This window comes from Candoia aspera, chromosome 5, assembly GCF_035149785.1.
Source record: "Candoia aspera isolate rCanAsp1 chromosome 5, rCanAsp1.hap2, whole genome shotgun sequence".
Taxonomy (NCBI): domain Eukaryota; kingdom Metazoa; phylum Chordata; class Lepidosauria; order Squamata; family Boidae; genus Candoia; species Candoia aspera.
In genome coordinates, this window is record NC_086157.1 from 82,284,711 (window position 1) to 82,303,697 (window position 18,987).

The window sequence follows — 18,987 nt, forward strand, 5'->3', positions numbered from 1 at the left end:
GCTAATTCTGGAATAAATGATTTGAGGATTACAGCCTTCTTTATTAAATACTAAATATTAAATACTGTTAAATATTAAACAGAGTGCCTCGTGTTGCGCAGAGTGGTAGGTAGCAGTATTGCAACCGAAACTCTCCCAACAACCCGAGTTCGATCCCAGTGGAAGCTGGATTCTTAGGTGGCCGGTTCAGGTCAACTCAACCTTCCAACCTTGCGAGGTCGGTAAAATCGGGAAGGTGACGACTGCAGAAGGCAGTGGCAAACCACCCCGCTATAGTCTGCCAAGAAAATATGAAAGCGGCGTCCCCCCATAGGGTTAGACATGACTTGGTGCTTGCACAGGGGACCTTTCATCTTTTCACCTTTTTTTAAATAGTAAACACTAAATATTAAATACTCAGGTTAGTTCTACATGAACAGCAATATAAATTTGTGGAAAATTTGTAGGTTTTTTCCCATGAATACAGCTCTTTGCTTATTATCCTTATGTGCATAGGTTAGAGCTAGACTTAGGCAAAAGCTGACTTTTTGAATCAGTAACTTTTAAGTTCCACTGATTCCAATGAATATAGTATGATGGTATTTGAGTTGAACTCTGTATTTATTTTACATATTGATGTATTAACATTAGTACTACTTTAATTGTGCAGCAATATAACCTAGCATTTAGAATCACTTCTATTTATTTTCCTTTTTAGAACTCTACCCTTTATCCAGAAAAATGAGTATAACATTTTTGAATAAATAGTGTTAAATGTGGTATATTTTTTATGTTCTTACCATTTTTTTCTTCTGGTTCATCAGATTCTGGAATACTTACTGAAACAAAGGAACAATAAAAAAAATAAAATTGCTGATATCTAAAAGTCACCTTCAAAATTTCCATCTATTATGATGTTTAGCAATCTATATTTCAGCTGAGCCCAAAATGTTCTTAATGCAGCATCAGCCACACAACAAAATGATTAATCTTATTTTTAAGGCAGCAATCTTTGCTTGTATCTATAATGCATCATGTGAAAGTGCTTTATTCTAAAAATGACAAGTTTAATCTTATAAATGCCTAGTCAGAAGAAGTATTTATGTGTTATTCTGTCCGGCATTCTGACTTTTCCTCACTTTATTACTGTAGACAGCGAGTTGATTAAACTTTAGTACCTTTGGATGAATTTAGAAAAACATCCTTTGATCAACCCTTCTGGAGTCCATACGCAGACTGAGAAGGGCATCAAACAATTCATGGGAATTGCCCTAGATGGCTTCATTGCAAATCCCATAATAGACTGCATAACAGAAAATGATATTTATACATTTGGGGAATTTGGAAATGGTAGATGGCACAGAAGTGTTCTACATATAGAAGTAGATCTTTATAATAGGATAAGTTTATTCTCTGAATAGTTAATAATTTGTCTACCTAGGTAACTGTTTACTGTTACTGTGCACTTATTTATTTGTTATGTTAAGTCCTCACATGTTCTTGTTTATTTCTGGAAGACAGCGCACTAAAAATAATCAAAGTTCAAAGTTGGCACGTAAGAAACAAGTAATTCAACAGCAAAATTAATTACTGTTATGATTTCTTCATATGGTGTGCAGTTGTGTGTTAAAGGGACCCAATGAATATTTTGTATGATATAATTAGTGACAATAACTATAGTTCCTCTTGTCATGCCCATATTGTGTATTGGGTTCATATATAGTGCACATTCACCTATTAGTTTCTTTTTTTAAATAACAGCACAAGAAACCTGGATCGCAAAGTTTCCTTCCCATACCTGTGGCAAGAAATTGTGCACAGTTGGTGATCTCTTAAGGAAAAGGACTCGCTTAATAGAATAATTCAGAGCGAATTGATAATATGAAATCTTCATCAGAGTGCCACTACAGAACCTATTTTAGAATCACTGCTAAATTGTGTATTCAGTAATAACTAATTTTCCACTAGTGCTATGCTGAATAGAATAAGAATGAAAAGCTCAAAGACTACATGCACTGAAGAAGTGTGATTGACTATCATTAATGGCTCTCAACTCTGAAAGCACCCTAAATTACATTTAAAAAACGAAAACAGAAGCTTCGCAATGTATTTTGTTATAACCATACATTCGAGATGATTTACTCCAGGTCTGAAGTAGCATTGTTTTAATTTAAAACTGGTAACTGGTTGTCACCTTAACAATACTCTACCACAGCAGCAAGTCTCAATGAATTCAGTGAAATGTATTTCTTGATTAATTACACTAACCTATTTATTTAACAACCAAAGGGAAGAATATATCCATATGGAACAGATGGAAGGAAAACTTTGCTTTTCCATCTCTTCTACCCTGTTAGTGTGATGCAAGCACTAGTGATGCAAGGTGGTCCCTCTCCCTTTAGATGTCCACCCACCTATAGGATTGCTCTTTTAAGAAGAAAACAGGTAGTTCTCAGATTACAAGAATTAAAAAAAATGACAAAAAGAATGAAATATGAAAAAACCAAGAGACCATGAACTCTGATTTATTGTGGGATTTGGTAGTACACAGACTTATCAGCTAGCAGTGTGTAAGTAAAACCAAATTCATTTGCATTTCTGTGGATCTTCTGGAAAAAAATGACAAATAAGGAATTACCATGGTGACACAGTTCTAAGAAATAAGATGCTAATATACACTTTTTTGTCAATGGGAGGACAATGAAGCAACTCATAAACAAAATTCTAAAATGGAACCACCTACAAGAAAGCAAGAATAGTAATAGCTGTTTATATAAAGGTAAACGAATAATGAAAAATGATCACCCTTGGCCTTTTTCTCATCTCTCTTTTTTTTCAGGAATTAAAAATAAATAGATGTACTTACTAGCAGATACATTCAAAGAGGTCACCGTTCTTTCTAGTAGATTTTCAGCAATACAGGTTAATGTAACATTCTCTTCAGGAGCAATTTTGATTTTACTAATAAATTTTCCATTGACATATTTAGTCTCTTCTGTCTGGAAATAAATTTTTTAAAAAGTTACTTCAAAGTAGAAGGAACCTGCAGGGGCAGGTTTGTGTGTGTGCATGCCTACTCACTTTTAAATACTCTCTGGCTAAATATTTATATTGATGACATACCCTGCATGTATGTACCTGTGTACATACTGTAGCAACCTGTTTTAAGACTTATGCTGTAAGTTCATTTCCATCTGCTACTTATATCTGCAATTGTAGTCTCCAGATTGATTTTCTATCACAAAATTCTCCCTGAGAATTTTATTATTAGGATGATTTTTTTTTTTTTTGCACCTTTGAAACAGTCTTGATTCCTGGCAACTACAGTATATGGACTGGTCCATGCATTTTTCTTGGCAATATTTTCAGAAGTGCTTTGTCACTGCCTCCTTCCTAGGCTGAGAGGGAGTGACTGACCCAAAGTCACCCAGCTGGCTTTGTGCCTAAGGCAGGATTAGAACTCACAGTTCTTAACCACTGGCTGTCTTATTATTGGTTATTCATACGTATTAAAAAAGGTCTTAATATGCACAGTTTATGATCTAGTTAATTCCATTGTGTGTGTGTGTGTGTGTGTGTGTGTGCGTGCGTGTAGATGATGATAGATAGATAGATAGATAGATGATAGATAGATAGATAGATAGATAGATAGATAGATAGATAGATAGATAGATAGAAGAAAAATTACCCTATCGAAAAGTCAGTGCAGTTTTGGTGACAATATACATGCTGGGAACCTTGTGCCTACTCTTGGCTATGAATAGGACTGTGCTTTATTTCACTGTTTTTATATTATTTGTTGTTTGATTTGTTTTTTGTTTTTTTAGTTTTTTTATGTATACCACCCAGAGTCATAAATTATTAGCTGGGTGGCCTTGTAAATTCTTTAACTAAATACATAAACTTTTTCTAATTATTTTCTAAGCAAGTATTTGTAAGACGGTACTACGCCTTCATTTTCTTTTCTACTTTTTTGTGGCTTCAGTAAATTGTATATTGATAATGTTCAGGTAACAAGAGAGGGAGAGAGTGCCGTCTGGTGGAACCCAGGAAGAAAGCCTTTTCTGCCATGGCGCCCACCCTCTGGAACATCGTTATCCGTGAGATTAGACTTGCCCTGACCCTGATGACTTTTCACAAAGCATTAAAAATCTGGTTTTGCCATCAAACCTGAGGCCTTGATAGCATGGGCGAGTCCATTTCTTGGTTATATTGATTGTGGGATGCTGTGAATGTTCTCAGCTACTACTTTATGCTATTTATGTTTACAATTATTCCATTTTTAATTGTTATCTGCCCAGAGTCATGTATATGGGATGGGCAACCATATAAATTTATTAAATAAATACATAAAAAACACATTACATTATTTTTTTCTTTAACAATTATTTTTAAATAACACTGTATGTACTGAAATTGAAATGAACATGCAAAAAATAATGAGAAAATTACTTGCTTTATTTATGACACCTCCACTGCTAGTCCACTGTACTGCAGGTTTAGGAAAGCCTTCTACATGACAGGCTATAGTTTTATACGATCCATCTGTGCTGGTTCTCTTTGACATTTTGATCTGAGGCTTTCCTTAAAATGCAAAAGAATTTTTAGATTATTTATTTATTAATTGCTACATTCTTAGTACTGAAACATGGGATTCAAGGCCAATTAAAATACAATTATTAAACAGTACAAATCTGAAAGCAATTAATTTAGATATTCATGTCCAGATTTTTAAAAAAAGAATATATATATATGTGTGTGTGTGTGTCTGTGTCTGTGTATACTGAATATATATTAAAAATCACACAAAGCTGAACTGTATAAAATACTGTTATTTCTTAAAAGCTAGCTAAATACTTTTTAATTTTATTTTTATTTGCAGTGTTAGACTTAGGTGGGTATTTTACAACTGCTGGACATTTCATAATTATGTACCAGCATACAAACTAGACACAACAACAGTACAAGATGGTAAGAGTCTACATTACCTTGTACTATCAGTGTCAGAATCTGACTTTTCCTTAAGCCTTCAACTTCCTGTAAAGTTGTTTCACAGATGTAATTTCCTGCATCTTGGTACTGCAAACTTGAAAAAGAAGGACTTGACCGCATTCTGTTATTATCCTGTAAAAAAAATGTCCATATCCTTAAATATAGTAATCTATTTTCTTCAAGGAAACAACAACAACAACAAAGTCCTTCAATACGATTAGTTTGAGCTAACCACTTTGGACAGGCTACCACAGTACTAGCAAACAATTTTTATTTTTTGATTCTCCAATTAAACTGTATTTAATACTATATAAAAACAACACCTATTTACATTGTTACCTGTCCTCAGGAAAAAAAATATATTGATTTTTATGTTTTAGAGAAATGAATACAGTACATCTTCACCCTTATTACTGTATTTATCAATAAAAATATTTATATCTATTTTTCAATCAAATATTTGTAATAGGAACTTTCCACAGGTTATAGCAATGCAATCCCCTCTCCTAAAGCATTTCACACACGCACAGACACACACACATTCAGTAACTTTTTAGTTCCTCAGCCAATAAATAAAGCCAGTTAATGTTTTCCTTTCAAGTCTGTCCTCCTAGAAAATTAACAATTAAAACCGAGTTTTCTTCTTGCTCTTATGTATTTCTGAAAAGAAAACGATGTAACCACACTGTTGTCCTTTTGATTTCTACTTGGGATGGTCCAGTTTTCTTTATCACTGAAATCTTAGAAACCTCTCATTGATGTGGTTTGATAAGCATATCACACCCAATAAACAAATGCCAATTTTTAAAGAAGACTCAAGACTGCAACAGATTTCTACAGAATAATAATTACATTTTAAGAAAGACAGGTATCAGTGTGACCTAAAAGAGCATTGCAAATATGACTTCTGAAACTGTACTATCCAGCGTGGCATAGGATGCTTAGGATGAGAGACATCATGTTGGTGGGCTTGTAATTTCCTTCAATAAATTTGAAGGCAACAGTTGGATGTCTAGTCTCTGCTTAAACACATCCAGTAAAGAGGAGCCCACCAGCTCTTGGGGTAATTAGTTCTAGGCCTAAACAAAGTGATTTAGATTTACTCTAACGAAGAAGCACACAGTGCAGAGGCAACCTGGTTTTCTTCATCAAAGGGAAGAGACAATTGCAAATATGCTTCAACTTCAGATCTTCTTGAAACCTTTCAAATGTCTCCAACATGGAGGTGCTTTGGATCTGGCAGGTGGTGGCAGCAATAGCTGAGTGGACAGTACTACCTTGCAGCTACAGTAATCTCAGCATTTTTCAGAGCTTACCAAAGCCAGAAGAGGCTTCTGTGCAAGTGTTATACCGAGAAGCAGCTAGGAAGTTGAGCAGACTGAAGCATCATGGTTGTTTTGTTTCACTGTTTAAAGTGAAAGGGCCATATTGCTTCATTTAACAGCTTTAACTGGTTCTAGGTCAAGCTGCTCTAACAGTTAGGAAGCTTTTTTCCAAGATTAAATTAAATTTAACATTGCAATAAATGCAGATATTATTATTTTGCACATGTTTAATAACTGTATTCTTCTGCATATTAAGCATTACAATTCAGAAAACAATTTTGGAAGAGTTCTGAAGTCTGTATTTATTTATTATTCACATTTCTATTACTGCCCATCTCCCCCCAAGAGGGGGACTCTGGGCTGTTTACAATAAAATTCTCCTTTAAAACCTCAACACATAAAATTACCAAATCAGCATCTACAATACTAAAATAATAAATATAAAATCCAAGTGGGAAGATTTCCATTCGGTAGGGAGAACTCTACTTCACCAACCACCCCCAGGAAGAGCTATTGCACTTCCCATCCCAGGCGAGGCAGCAGAACCAGGTCTTCAAACCCTTCCGGAAGGTCGGGAGCAAAGGGGCCTGCCTCACTTCAGGGGGCAACATGTTCCAAAGGATGGGTGCCACTACAGAGAAGGCTCACCTCCTGGATCCAGCCAAGTGAAACTCCCTTGCTGATGGGATCCGCAGCATGCCCTCCCTGCATAACTGGGTGGGGCGGATCAACGTTATGCAGATGAGATGGTCCTTCAGGTAGTCTGGCCCCGTGCCATGTAGGGCTTTAAAGGTGATAACCAACACCTTGAAATGGACCTGGAAGCAAACTGAAACCAGTGCAGCTCGTGCAGTAAAGGTGTTACGTGTGCTGATCTTGAGGCACTCATCACTGCTTGCGCGGTTGCATTCTGGACCAGCTGAAGCTTCCGGATACTCTTCAAGGGTAGCCCTATGTACAGCACATTGCAATAGTCTACATGGGAGATGACCACGGTATGAGTGACCGTCTGGAGGGCATCTTGATCTGTATACAATACTTTAGAGGGCTGCATTTGGTCTTTGGCCTTAGGCTATGCACTCCATACCATTTGGGCCCTTATGAACTTTAAAGGATCACCATTCCAGATAAAGGAATTGGTTAAGAACAGTCAAGTTAAAAATACTTACTTTCAGCCAGAACACAGTAGCATTTCTACTGGAAGAAATTGTACAGGATACAGGCAATGCTTCTCCAATCTGTTTAATAACTTCTCCATTGGGAGTAAGTGACAAATCCAAATCTGTGGTGAAGAAATTCAGGATTGTGATTCATGCTCATAAATGTTGCTTACTTAGGGAGCTTTAAAAAAGCAAAAAGAACTCTTTGGTAATTTCAGTTAATTTCAGTTAAAGCTGCAATTTCTCAAAGTCTCCACCAATTACTTTTCACAAATGGATTGAAAATAATCTTCAGAAGAATATAGCAGAAATATTTGCATGTACTATATTTGTGTGTATATAATGTATGTGTGTGCATGAGTGAGTGAGTGTGTGTGTGTGTAAATATTGAGTAACATAAAATGAAACATTTCATTTTTTTTTTACTTTAAAAAGATTTTGGGGGTAAAGAAAAATAATATGTGAAATGAGAAAATGGTAAGAAGTACTCCATCTGTTTAATTTTTCTTTAAAGAAACAATGTTTAGAAGAGTAAGAGGCATTTTTACACAACTTCCTCCTCCTTCAGCCTTGCTTTCATGATATGTTTAGCACTACAACAGCTTCAGAATTAATTGAAAAAATCCTAAAGTTATTAATCCAGTCACCAAGCACCTCCAACACCATCAAATTTACTGGGTTTGTTGTTAAAACATGTTAATTCAGCATTGCCACACTGTCAGAATTAGAATTTTAGTTCACATGGCATACTATATGCTTGTTTTTCTTATCTTAGCTTAAAACTTTTTTTAAAGAACAACTTTATTATATTTTCAAGATATAGACAAAAGATAAAAAGACTGAAAGAGAAAATTAAAAGACAGAAGAAAAACTAAAAGGTGTAGAAAGATATAGAAAAGAATATATAAAGAGTAACTTCCGACTTTCTACAGCAAAGATATACGTAAAAGAAACATCAATCTCTTACTCCAATTTTAACTATGGTAAACATTATTTCTATAGTCCAGTTCAACTTGAAATATAACATTCCCATCTAACACAATTTTCCCCCACTTGAAAAAATAAAGAAGAAACCCCAAGACAGAGTTTTTCACCAAAGACAAATAACTAAATATTGTCCCTCCTCCCTATTATAATTTTAATCCTCTTTGCCAGTTTCTTGACCTCTCAGAGGCTTTTGATACAATCAACCATGGTATCCTCTTGGGGCAGCTCAGGGAGGTGAGGGTGAGTGGCATGGTTTTACGCTGGTTCGCCTCCTTCCTCCAGGGCTGGTTCCAATCGGTGTTGATAGGGAGCAAGAGTTCTGGTCAGCGACCCCTCCTTTGTGGGGTGCCGCAGGGTTTGGTGCTCTCTCCGCTCCTTTTTAACATCTACATGAAACTGCTGGGTGAGATCATCTGTCGCCACGGGATGAGGTATCATCAGTACGCTGATGTTATTCAACTATACATCTCTATCCCGGGTGATGTAAGTGACGCTATGGCCACCCTCTCTCAGTGCCTGGAGGCTGTAGGGATCTGGAGGGGGAACAACAGGCTTCAGCTGAACCCTGGCAAGATGGAGTGGCTGTAGGTCAGGGGCTCCCGGGTATCCGGGAACTTACCATCTTTGCTTCTGGATGGGGTTGTACTGCCCCAGACAGACTCAGTGCAGAAACTGGGGGTTCTCCTGGACTCATAGCTCCTGCTTGAAGAGCAGGTGGCAGCTGTGGCCAAGGAAGCCTTTGCATAACTTCATGTTGTGCACCAGCTCTGTCCCTTCCTGGATCGGGAGTCCCCCTGAATGGTCACTCATGCCCTGGTCATCTCCTGCATAGACTACTGTAATGTGCTGTTCATGGGGCTACCCTTTAAGAGTATCCAGAAGCTGCAGCTGGTCCATAATGTGGCTGCGCAGGCAGTCTTGGGAGCCCCAAGGAGGGCACATATAATGCCATTGCTGCGCGAGCTGCATTGGGTACCAGTTTGTTTCCAGGTTCAGTTCAAGGTGTTGGTTATCACCTTTAAAGCCCTACATTGCATGGGTCCAGGTTACCTGAGGAACCACCTCACCCCCATCACATTGACCTGTCCCATCTGGTCAGGTAGAGAGGGCATGGTACAGACCCTGTCCATGAAGGATTGCCAATTGGCAGCGTCCAAGAGGAGGGTCTTCTCTGCCATCGCACTGCCCTGTGGAACAGCTTATCCCTGGAGGTAAGACAGGCCCCCACTCTCCCAGCCTTCTGGAAGGGGGTAAAAACATGGCTATGCCACCTCACTTGGGATGGGAGGGGGTATAGCCATTCTTGGGGGTGCTTGGTACTGTGATCATGCCAAGTATAAAACCCTACTGTCATCTTGAATTTTACATGTTATATCTGGTATTTTTATATTTTTATTGATATTTATGTATATTTATATTGTATTGATTTTATATTGTACTCTTTTTATTCACTGTTATTTTATTATCTGTAAGCCGCCCAGAGTCGTTGTGTACGAGATAAGCGGCAGAGAAATTTGATAAAGAAACAAACAAGCAGCATTCTTTTTGTTATTAGGTGCTTTACTCTATTTAATATGCCACAAGCATTTTTTTGTAATCAATGAGTGTGAAGAAAAGAGTTCGTTTACCATCACCTCTACATCTTTTGGATAAACACAACAAATTTAAGGTTGGATCTGAAACTTTTTCTAAGAAACAGTTAAAATGTTAAACCTATCAAAATACATCAAGAGTAAAAATGAATCACACTTTTTTCCCCTAAATGGTTGTCTTTTCAGTTTCTCTTTAATGCATTACCCAATTTTATTCACCTTTTACCTTCATCTTCTTGAATCATACTTAAATAACTTGAGATTCTCATTTATTTTCCTATAATAAATCTACTTCCAAATTAATATTAACTCCATATAAAATAGAGCTGCAGTATTGAATTGAGTAAATGGTGCTCCTGATATAACAATAGCAGAAAAGTGTGTATGTATGTGTGTGAGAAGTGTACAGTGTGGGGCCCAAAGGCTGCATGTAGCCCCTGAAAGCTTCGGTGCAACTCCCAGGAACTTTCAATTTGTTGTTTAGTCGCTTCCGACTCTTCGTGACTTCATGGACCAGCCCACACCAGAGCTTCCTGTCGGTCGTCAACACCCCCAGCTCCCCCAGGGACGAGTCCGTCACCTCTAGAATATCATCCATCCACCTTGCCCTTGGTCGGCCCCTCTTCCTTTTGCCTTCCACTCTCCCTAGCATCAGCATCTTCTCCAGGGTGTCCTGTCTTCTCATTATGTGGCCAAAGTATTTCAGTTTTGCCTTTAATATCATTCCCTCAAGTGAGCAGTCTGGCTTTATTTCCTGGAGGATGGACTGGTTTGATCTTCTTGCAGTCCAAGGCACTCTCAGAATTTTCCTCCAACACCACAGTTCAAAAGCATCGATCTTCCTTCGCTCAGCTTTCCTTATGGTCCAGCTCTCGCAGCCATGTTACTACAGGGAACACCATTGCTTTAACTATGCGGGCCTTTGTTGTCAGTGTGATGTCTCTGCTCTTAACTATTTTATCGAGATTTGTCATTGCTCTTCTCCCAAGGATTAAGCATCTTCTGATTTCCTGACTGCAGTCAGCATCTGCAGTAATCTTTGCACCTAGGAATACAAAGTCTTTCACTGCTTCTACATTTTCTCCCTCTATTTGCCAGTTATCAATCAAGCTGGTTGCCATAATCTTGGTTTTTTTGAGGTTTAGCTGCAAACCAGCTTTTGCACTTTCTTCTTTCACCTTCATCATAAGGCTCCTCAGTTCCTCTTCACTTTCAGCCATCAAAGTGGTATCATCTGCATATCTGAGATTGTTAATGTTTCATCCAGAGATTTTAACTCCAGCCTTGGATTCCTCAAGGCCAGCTTGTCGCATGATGTGTTCTGCGTACAAGTTGAATAGGTAGGGTGAGAGTATACAGCCCTGCCGTACTCCTTTCCCAATCTTAAACCAGTCCGTTGTTCCGTGGTCTGTTCTTACTGTTGCTACTTGGTCGTTATACAGATTCTTCAGGAGGCACACAAGATGACTTGGTATCCCCATACCACTAAGAACTTGCCACAATTTGTTATGGTCCACACAGTCAAAGGCTTTAGAATAGTCAATAAAACAGAAATAGATGTTTTTCTGAAACTCCCTGGGCTTTTTCTATTATCCAGCGGATATTGGCAATTTGGTCCCTAGTTCCTCTGCCTTTTCTAAACCCAGCTTGTTCATCAGGCAATTTTCGCTCCATGAACTGCTGAAGTCTACCTTGCAGGATCTTGAGCATTACCTTACTGGCATGTGATATGAGTGCCACTGTTCGATAGCTTGAACATTCTTTAGTGTTTCCCTTTTTTGGTATGGGGATATAAGTTGATTTTTTCCAATCTGATGGCCATTCTTGTGTTTTCCAAATTTGCTGGCATATAGCATGCATTACCTTGACAGCATCATCTTGCAAGTTTTTGAACAGTTCAGCTGGGATGCCGTCGTCTCCTGTTGCCTTGTTATTAGCAATGCTTCTTAAGGCCCATTCAACCTCACTCTTCAGGATGTCTGGCTCTAGCTCACCGACCACACCGTCAAAGCTATCCCCGATATTGTTATCCTTCCTATACAGGTCTTCTGTATATTCTTGCCACCTTTTCTTGATCTCTTCTTCTTCTGTTAGGTCCTTGCCATCTTTGTTTTTGATCATACCCATTTTTGCCTGGAATTTACCTCCAATGTTTCTAATTTTCTGGAAGAGGTCTCTTGTCCTTCCTATTCTATTGTCTTCTTCCACTTCTGCGCATTGCTTGTTTAAAAATAATTCCTTTCAATAGTTGTTACCAAATAATAATTCTGGATGTGGCAGAAGAGGAAAATTATTAAATTTATGACCAAACAATAATAAAGTTAAACATTTTAAATTTATAGTTCAGTTAAGGATGTCCTGCTCCACCCATTATTTTTGGAGTGTGAGCAAAAGCAATTTGTAAATCCTGGCCAGGAAAACATACAAAATACAAGTGGTGAGCGTTAAGAAACAAACCCTTCCGTACAAAGGTATAATTTGTTTTTGTATTTTAAAATCTCTTTTAAGGATGTGGCTATTTTGATACGAGCATGTACAAACTAAAAACAGGGTTTTTTTTCCCTTCAGAAATACACTTTTATTGATAAGCATACTGACAGATCTATTGATAAATCAACTAAATCCGATATAATTAAGCAATTAAAATGTCCATCTGAGAGAAAACCTACAGGTATATCAGCACAAGTAGAAATAAATCTGCCACATTCTTATCCCACTCTAGATGAGGTTAGGAAGTGAGAGTTTTTGTCTGAATTATTTCCTATGAACCCAAAGCCCTCATGACAATTTTTTCTATAGTGTATTTTATTAAATTGGCCCATGAATTTTCTCTGTATCTTTTCATGTCATGTGGCAAATGGGGGTTAGCACATCAGGCATTATTTTAAGAGCCAGACATTTTTCCCATTCGTCTATTTGCCCTATAATAAAGGAATCCTAATAGGAAAAGTAGGATTATACTCATAAGCAAGTGCACCTATATCAGTATTTCCTGACCTCTAGAAACATTAAAATGCAGGAAAATAATAACTGAGGGCAGCCCCTTGCAATGGACTATCCCTAACCATAAATCTTGTGTGTCTGACAATTACAGTCCTTATGCCTTAACTCTGAGATCGATCTCTTCCTTCCCCCTCCTCCAAAACAAGACCACCACATTTTAACTGTGGAGTAATATGATATTTGTTCCCTTTATTTATGCTTTAAGCAATCCAAATGTTAAAGATTGGAAAATAAGAGAATCTTTATATTCCACATGAAATTTGAATGCCAATTAATTAGTTAAAAACAAAATCAGAACATTAGAGATGAAAGATAGATGCTTTATTGATTTAGTCTTTTGACCATATCAAATATGAAAGAACATAAAAGCCATTATAAGCATACACATAAAAATGAGTAGATACAAATAAAACTGTAATACAGATTCATATCAAACCATCACCCCTACAGTCAACTCCAATCTGATCTAAGTAATCTGTGCTCTTTAAGATTGCCTTTGATATGAAGAGTGCAGTCTTGCTGGTAATGAGCTGGTTCTTACCCTGTAAAAAATAAGGAAGTTTCTGCTGGCTGCTCCAGTATTTTTTGTTTTTTAAATATAAATCTAAGTGGTCAGTCCTTTCTACAGAGTATAATTTACAGTCAAATAAGATATGTGTGGTATCTTCAACACCTGGGGAGCCACAAATACATAATCTTTCTTCGTATGGAATTCCTTGGAACCTCCCATATCTTACCATAGAGTCTAACTGGTCAAAACAAGCTCTAGTAAAGGCTCTTCTGAGATATTGGGGCAAGGAAGTTGTTAAATACTTTTCTAATTGAAAGACTGATTTGTGTTGGGCCAGCCACTTCAAGGCCTTCAGGTATTTAAGGGATGCTATGTCCTTCTGGGCAGCCACATCCAGAACCCTTTGTTTGAAGTTTTTCTTGGCCTTCAAATCTTACTGAACTAGAAAATGAATTGAAAATCCATATTGTGAAGTGATATTGGTGAGTCGGGGTGCCCAATCATGAGAAACCATACTTTGCATCTGCTTTTCAAAACAAATGAATGCCTCTCCCAATAAAGTACTCAGACTCAAAAGCAAAGTTTACGTTCTGATTTTATTAAGGGTAGAGTGCAAACACAAAAAAAGCTGAGAATGAGAAAAGCACGCCTAAAATCAAACTAAATAGCCCCGTTACAAACAGAGTCCCCCCCCTTCAATCGTCTCAAATTCACATTCCCAGGTGCTCCTAACGAGTTCTGATCAACGGGCAAAAAGACCTTGACACAAAAAGATAAGCCAAACACATTCCTGCTTAGCGCAGAGAGATATAGCACTCGGTGCAAGGTTTATCAGTAGCTCCCTCCCAGCTAGGAATGCGCATCAGCGCTCTGGCATGCGAACCGTTACGATGTACAGACACATCGAAACGATGAACATGACATACTGCCCCCCCCAGAAAACTAAGCAGAAGGCTTGGAAGGGTAATTAACATGAAAACGTTGCACTAAATCAGGAGCAGCGACTCGAGCAGGGACCCACTCGGGGTGGGGGAAGTGTTTTCAGCGAACAAGATACTGCAGGGTGCCTCGAAGCTTGCGAGAGTCCAGAACTTCCTTGACCTCGAAGTGCTGCTGTCCGTCAATCATGACAGGAGCAGGAGAGGGAGGTCGTGGATGCCAGAGAGCAGAGTCATGAACAGGCTTAAGTAAGCTGCAATGAAAGACAGGGTGCAAACACTTCAAATTATGTGATAAATCCAAACGAACAGTGACAGGATTGATAACGTCAGTGATAGGAAAGGGACCAATTAAGTTAGGAGCGAGTTTTCTGGATGGTTGAGGGGACTTGATAAACCTGGTGGAAAGGTAAACAAGGTCCCCAACCTGAAAAGCGTGCTGCATGGAGCAGTGCTTGTCAGCATGGCTCTTGTAAGAAGCCTGAGCATCAGTGAGAGCCTGCTTAATGACCAGCCAGGAATCAGCCAGCCGAGCACCCCAGTCGCAGGCAGACACGGCAGGGGAGGGGGGTTGTGGAAGCTCGGGAACGGGAACAAATTCCCACCCAGAAACAACCTGAAAGGGGGTTTGGCCAATACTCTGATGAACATCATTGTTATACGCCACCTCAGCGAAAGGCAATAAGTCCACCCAATTGTCCTGGTGGTAGTTAACATAGGACCTAAGAAATTGCTCAAGGATGGTATTAAGGACCTCAGTAGATCCGTCAGTCTGGGGATGCGAAGAGGTGGACAATGCCTGTTCAGTGCCAATCAACTTCAAAAAAGCCTTCCAGAACTTAGAAGTAAATTGTGTTCCTCTGTCAGTCTCCAAATGGGAGGAGCATCTGTGGGGACGGTAGACATGTACGAGGAACAGCCGTGCAAGTTGTTGCGCGGAGGGAACGGACACACAGGGAACGAAATGGGCTTGCTTTGAGAAGTAATCCTTGACCACCCAAATGACAGTTTTCCGTTGGCTGGGGGGCAGATCCACAATGAAATCCATAGAAATCTCCTCCCAAGGGTGAGAGGGGTTAGCAACTGGTTGCAGAAGACCCTGAGGTTTGCCAGGCTGTCGTTTGGACATGGCACAAACAGGGCAAGAAGCGACGTAGTCTTTGACGTCACGTCGCAGGGTCCGCCACCAAAACTGCCGGCGAATCAAATGTAGGGTCTTGACAAAGCCAAAATGACCAGCCAGTTTGCTGTCATGAGAACGGCTGAGTACAGCAGCCCGCTGAGAGTCCGGGACGTACAACCGGTCCCCCACCCAAGCCAGGTCATGCTCAAAAGAAACCTTGTCTTTATTTGCTAAGAACCAGAGATCAGATGTTAAAGCGGAGACAAAATCAGCGTGCAACTGACCAGGAATCTGGAGGCGCTTCTGTTTAGGAGGGGCCCCAGTCCGTGACGGTTGTGGCGTGGGTTGGGAGGTGGAAGGTGCTTGTGCCCGGGACCTGCTTCGAGTGACAGCGACCAAACCCAATTGAGGTTCTGTGAGGATGGTGCCAACATCGGACACCGGTCCTGAGTCCTGGGGCAAACGGGACAGAGCTTCAGCCAAAACATTCTTTTTCCCTGGGATGAATTTCAGTTGGAAATCGAAGTGGCTAAAAAATTGAGCCCAGCGGATCTGCATAGGGCTGAGACACCGGGGAGTGCGGAGCGCTTCCAGGTTTCTATGATCTGTCCAAACCTCAAAAGGGCACTTAGCCCACTCCAAAATGTGATGCCAAGTCTCTAAGGCAGCCTTCACAGTGAACGCTTCCTTTTCCCAAACATGCCAATGGCACTCAGCCTCAGAAAATTTATGGGAAAGATAAGCGCAAGGCTTTAAGTGCCCACTAGAATCTTTTTGAAGCAAAATAGCCCCAATAGAAAAATCAGAAGCATCAACCTGGACAACAAAGGGTCATTCAGGATCAGGGTGTGACAAAATGGGCTCAGCGGTAAAGAGGGCTTTCAACTTATCAAAAGCGGTTTGACAGGCAGGAGACCAGTTAAGCACTGCCCCTGGGTTTTTCACATTACGCGTCTCCCCCAGCCCCTTGGTGCGCAGTAAATCGGTGAGGGGCAACGCAATTTCCACGAACCCCTGGACGAAACTGCGGTAAAAGTTGGCGAACCCCCAAAAACTTTGAAGCTGTCGCCGAGTTCGGGGGCGCTCCCAATGTAGAACTGCCTGAACCTTAGCAGGATCCATCTCAATACTCCTGTCAGAGACTCGGTAACCTAGATAGTCAAGCTGAGTCTTATGAAATTCACATTTGGAAAGTTTTGCATACAGCTTAGCTTTTCTGAGCTTGGTCAATACTTGTTTTAAGAGCCGCTCGTGCTCTTCCTCCGTTTCAGTATAAATGAGGACATCATCCAAGTAGACCAAGACCCCCTTGAACAAATGATCATGTAACACTTCATTTATCAATTGCATGAAAACACCCGGGGCCCCTGCCAAACCAAAAGGTAGGACTTTGTGCTGAAAAGAACCCAAGGGACAGTTAAATGCTGTTTTCCACTCATCCCCCTCCCGAATGCGAATGCGGAAGTACGCTTCGCGGAGGTCGAGCTTGGAGAAGACTTTACCAGTGGACAAGTGGGCTAACATGTCCTTCATAAGGGGCAAAGGGTACTTGGTGGAAATCGAGACCGAATTCAACCCGCGGTAGTCTGTGCAAAGTCTAAGCGTGCCATCCTTCTTTTTGCGGAAAAGCATGGGAGCCCCAACCAGCGAGTTAGCCGGTTCGATGAAACCCCTGGCAAGGTTTTTGTCAATGAAATTGCATAACGCAGAAAGTTCCTTCTGGGTCATTGCATAGATCTTTGGTTTAGGCAACTGTGTGTCTGGAAGCAGTTCTAGGGCACAGTCGGTTTTGCGGTGGGGGGGCAATTGGTCCGCCTCAACCTCCCCAAATACATCCGCCAAGTACTGGTATTGGGTAGGTAAATCGTCCATAGACAGCCAGGAGGGCTGGGGTTCGACAATTTCAGCCCACCCCACCCCCACAGTCAGGGACCTTTTGGGTACTGGGGCTTGATAAAACCCGTCTGCAAAAGTGACAGTCCGGTGTGCCCAATTGATGTAGGGGTTGAGGCTAGCCAACCAGGGAATCCCCAGGACTACCAGCGGGTTCCCCACTGGCGCTACAATAAATTTCAAAGTCTCCTTGTGGCTGCCCATGTGCAATGCTACCGAGCCAGTGAACTGTGTCGCTGGCCTACACCTGCCGTAGATCCATCCAATTGGGTAAAAACCAGTGGCTGCTGGAGGGGAAAGCAAGCTAACTCCAATGCGGCCACTAGGTCAGGGTGGATTAGACATCTGGAGCACCCTCAGTCGATCAAAGCCCAAACTTCGGCAGTTCTGGTACGGGAGCCCATCTTGACCTTCACAGCTAAAATGGGGCAGTCAGCACTCACCAGGTCATCCTCACGCCCATCCTCCACCACCTGCCCATCGTCGCTGTTTAAGGCAGGTGGAAGTCGTTTCCCGCCGGTTGTTCTGAGGCAGTTTGTGCGTCTCCTGTCATGTAGACATCCTCCTCCTCATCCGCCGCTGCCTTGGCCACAGTCAGTCGACGGGGGTAGGTGCCTTTTGTGGCACCTTTGGCGGGCGCTCTGCAGGCTTGCCCTTCTGGCAGTCTGCGGCCCGGTGTCCTGCTTTGCCGCATCTGATGCATTGCTCACGGGCATACCGGCGTTGTTTTTCGTCGTCCCATGCTGCTGCGGCTCCCTGTTGGGGTCCCTTCCCCATGGAAGGTGGTCTGTCATGCCGTCTGGCTTGCATGTAGGTCCGCTGGGCATGTTCAGCCTTACTGGCTAGACAGATCCAATCATGTAGCGATTCTGGATCATCTCTGCCCAGCACCCACTTCAGAACGTCTCGATTGAGCCCATCTTTAAATCTATCCACTAAAGTCACTTCTGACCACTCGGGCACTTTTCCCGCCAAGACTTTGAATTCTAGGGCATAGTCAGCAACTGACTTGTGGCCCTGAACGAGATCTTTCAGAGCCTCCTTGGCTCTAGCCTTAGCAAGTGGATCTTCAAAATATCGCCTTAAGGTGGTTAAAAAATTGTTAAAAGAGCCAAGTTCAGGGGCTTTTGCCTCAGTTAACTGTACATACCAGTCAGCTGCCCTGCCCTTAAGCTTCGTGGCCATTGCCGTGATTTTAGTCTTTTCCGACGCAAAGCAATGCTCGAATTGTTCCATGTAGCTCGTGGCATTGGTGAGGAAGGATAACTTGGTAGGGTCACCATCAAACTTAACGGAAAAGTCCTTCGCGACCCCTCCGGCTGCGGCAAGAGCAGGCGCCCCCCTGGACACTGACGGCGGACCCCTCCATGGCGGGGATGTGTCAAGCGGCCGTCCGCAGCCTCTCGGCATCTGCGACGGGGGAGGGGGGATGGTGGATGGTGGATGGGGACCTGGACTCCCATCGCCTCTCACCTGGCCACCCA

At 41.1% G+C, this 18,987-nt stretch overlaps 1 protein-coding gene across 4 annotated transcripts in view; it reads right to left on the minus strand.

The window, feature by feature from the left end:
• Positions 1-18,987, minus strand: part of ALCAM (activated leukocyte cell adhesion molecule) — a 154,039-nt gene that overhangs the window by 25,355 nt on the left and 109,697 nt on the right. Inside the window, exons 9-13 of one of the 4 annotated variants that reach the window (XM_063305586.1) lie at positions 7,466-7,578; positions 4,968-5,103; positions 4,436-4,563; positions 2,846-2,978; positions 780-818 (exon numbers count right to left, since the gene is read on the minus strand). In XM_063305586.1, coding sequence (XP_063161656.1) covers positions 780-818; positions 2,846-2,978; positions 4,436-4,563; positions 4,968-5,103; positions 7,466-7,578 — 549 coding nt within the window. Of the gene's footprint in view, positions 1-779; positions 819-1,564; positions 2,589-2,845; positions 2,979-4,431; positions 4,564-4,967; positions 5,104-7,465; positions 7,579-18,987 lie in introns of those variants that run through there. The other 3 variants (XM_063305587.1, XM_063305589.1, XM_063305588.1) reach the window with 3 other exon arrangements.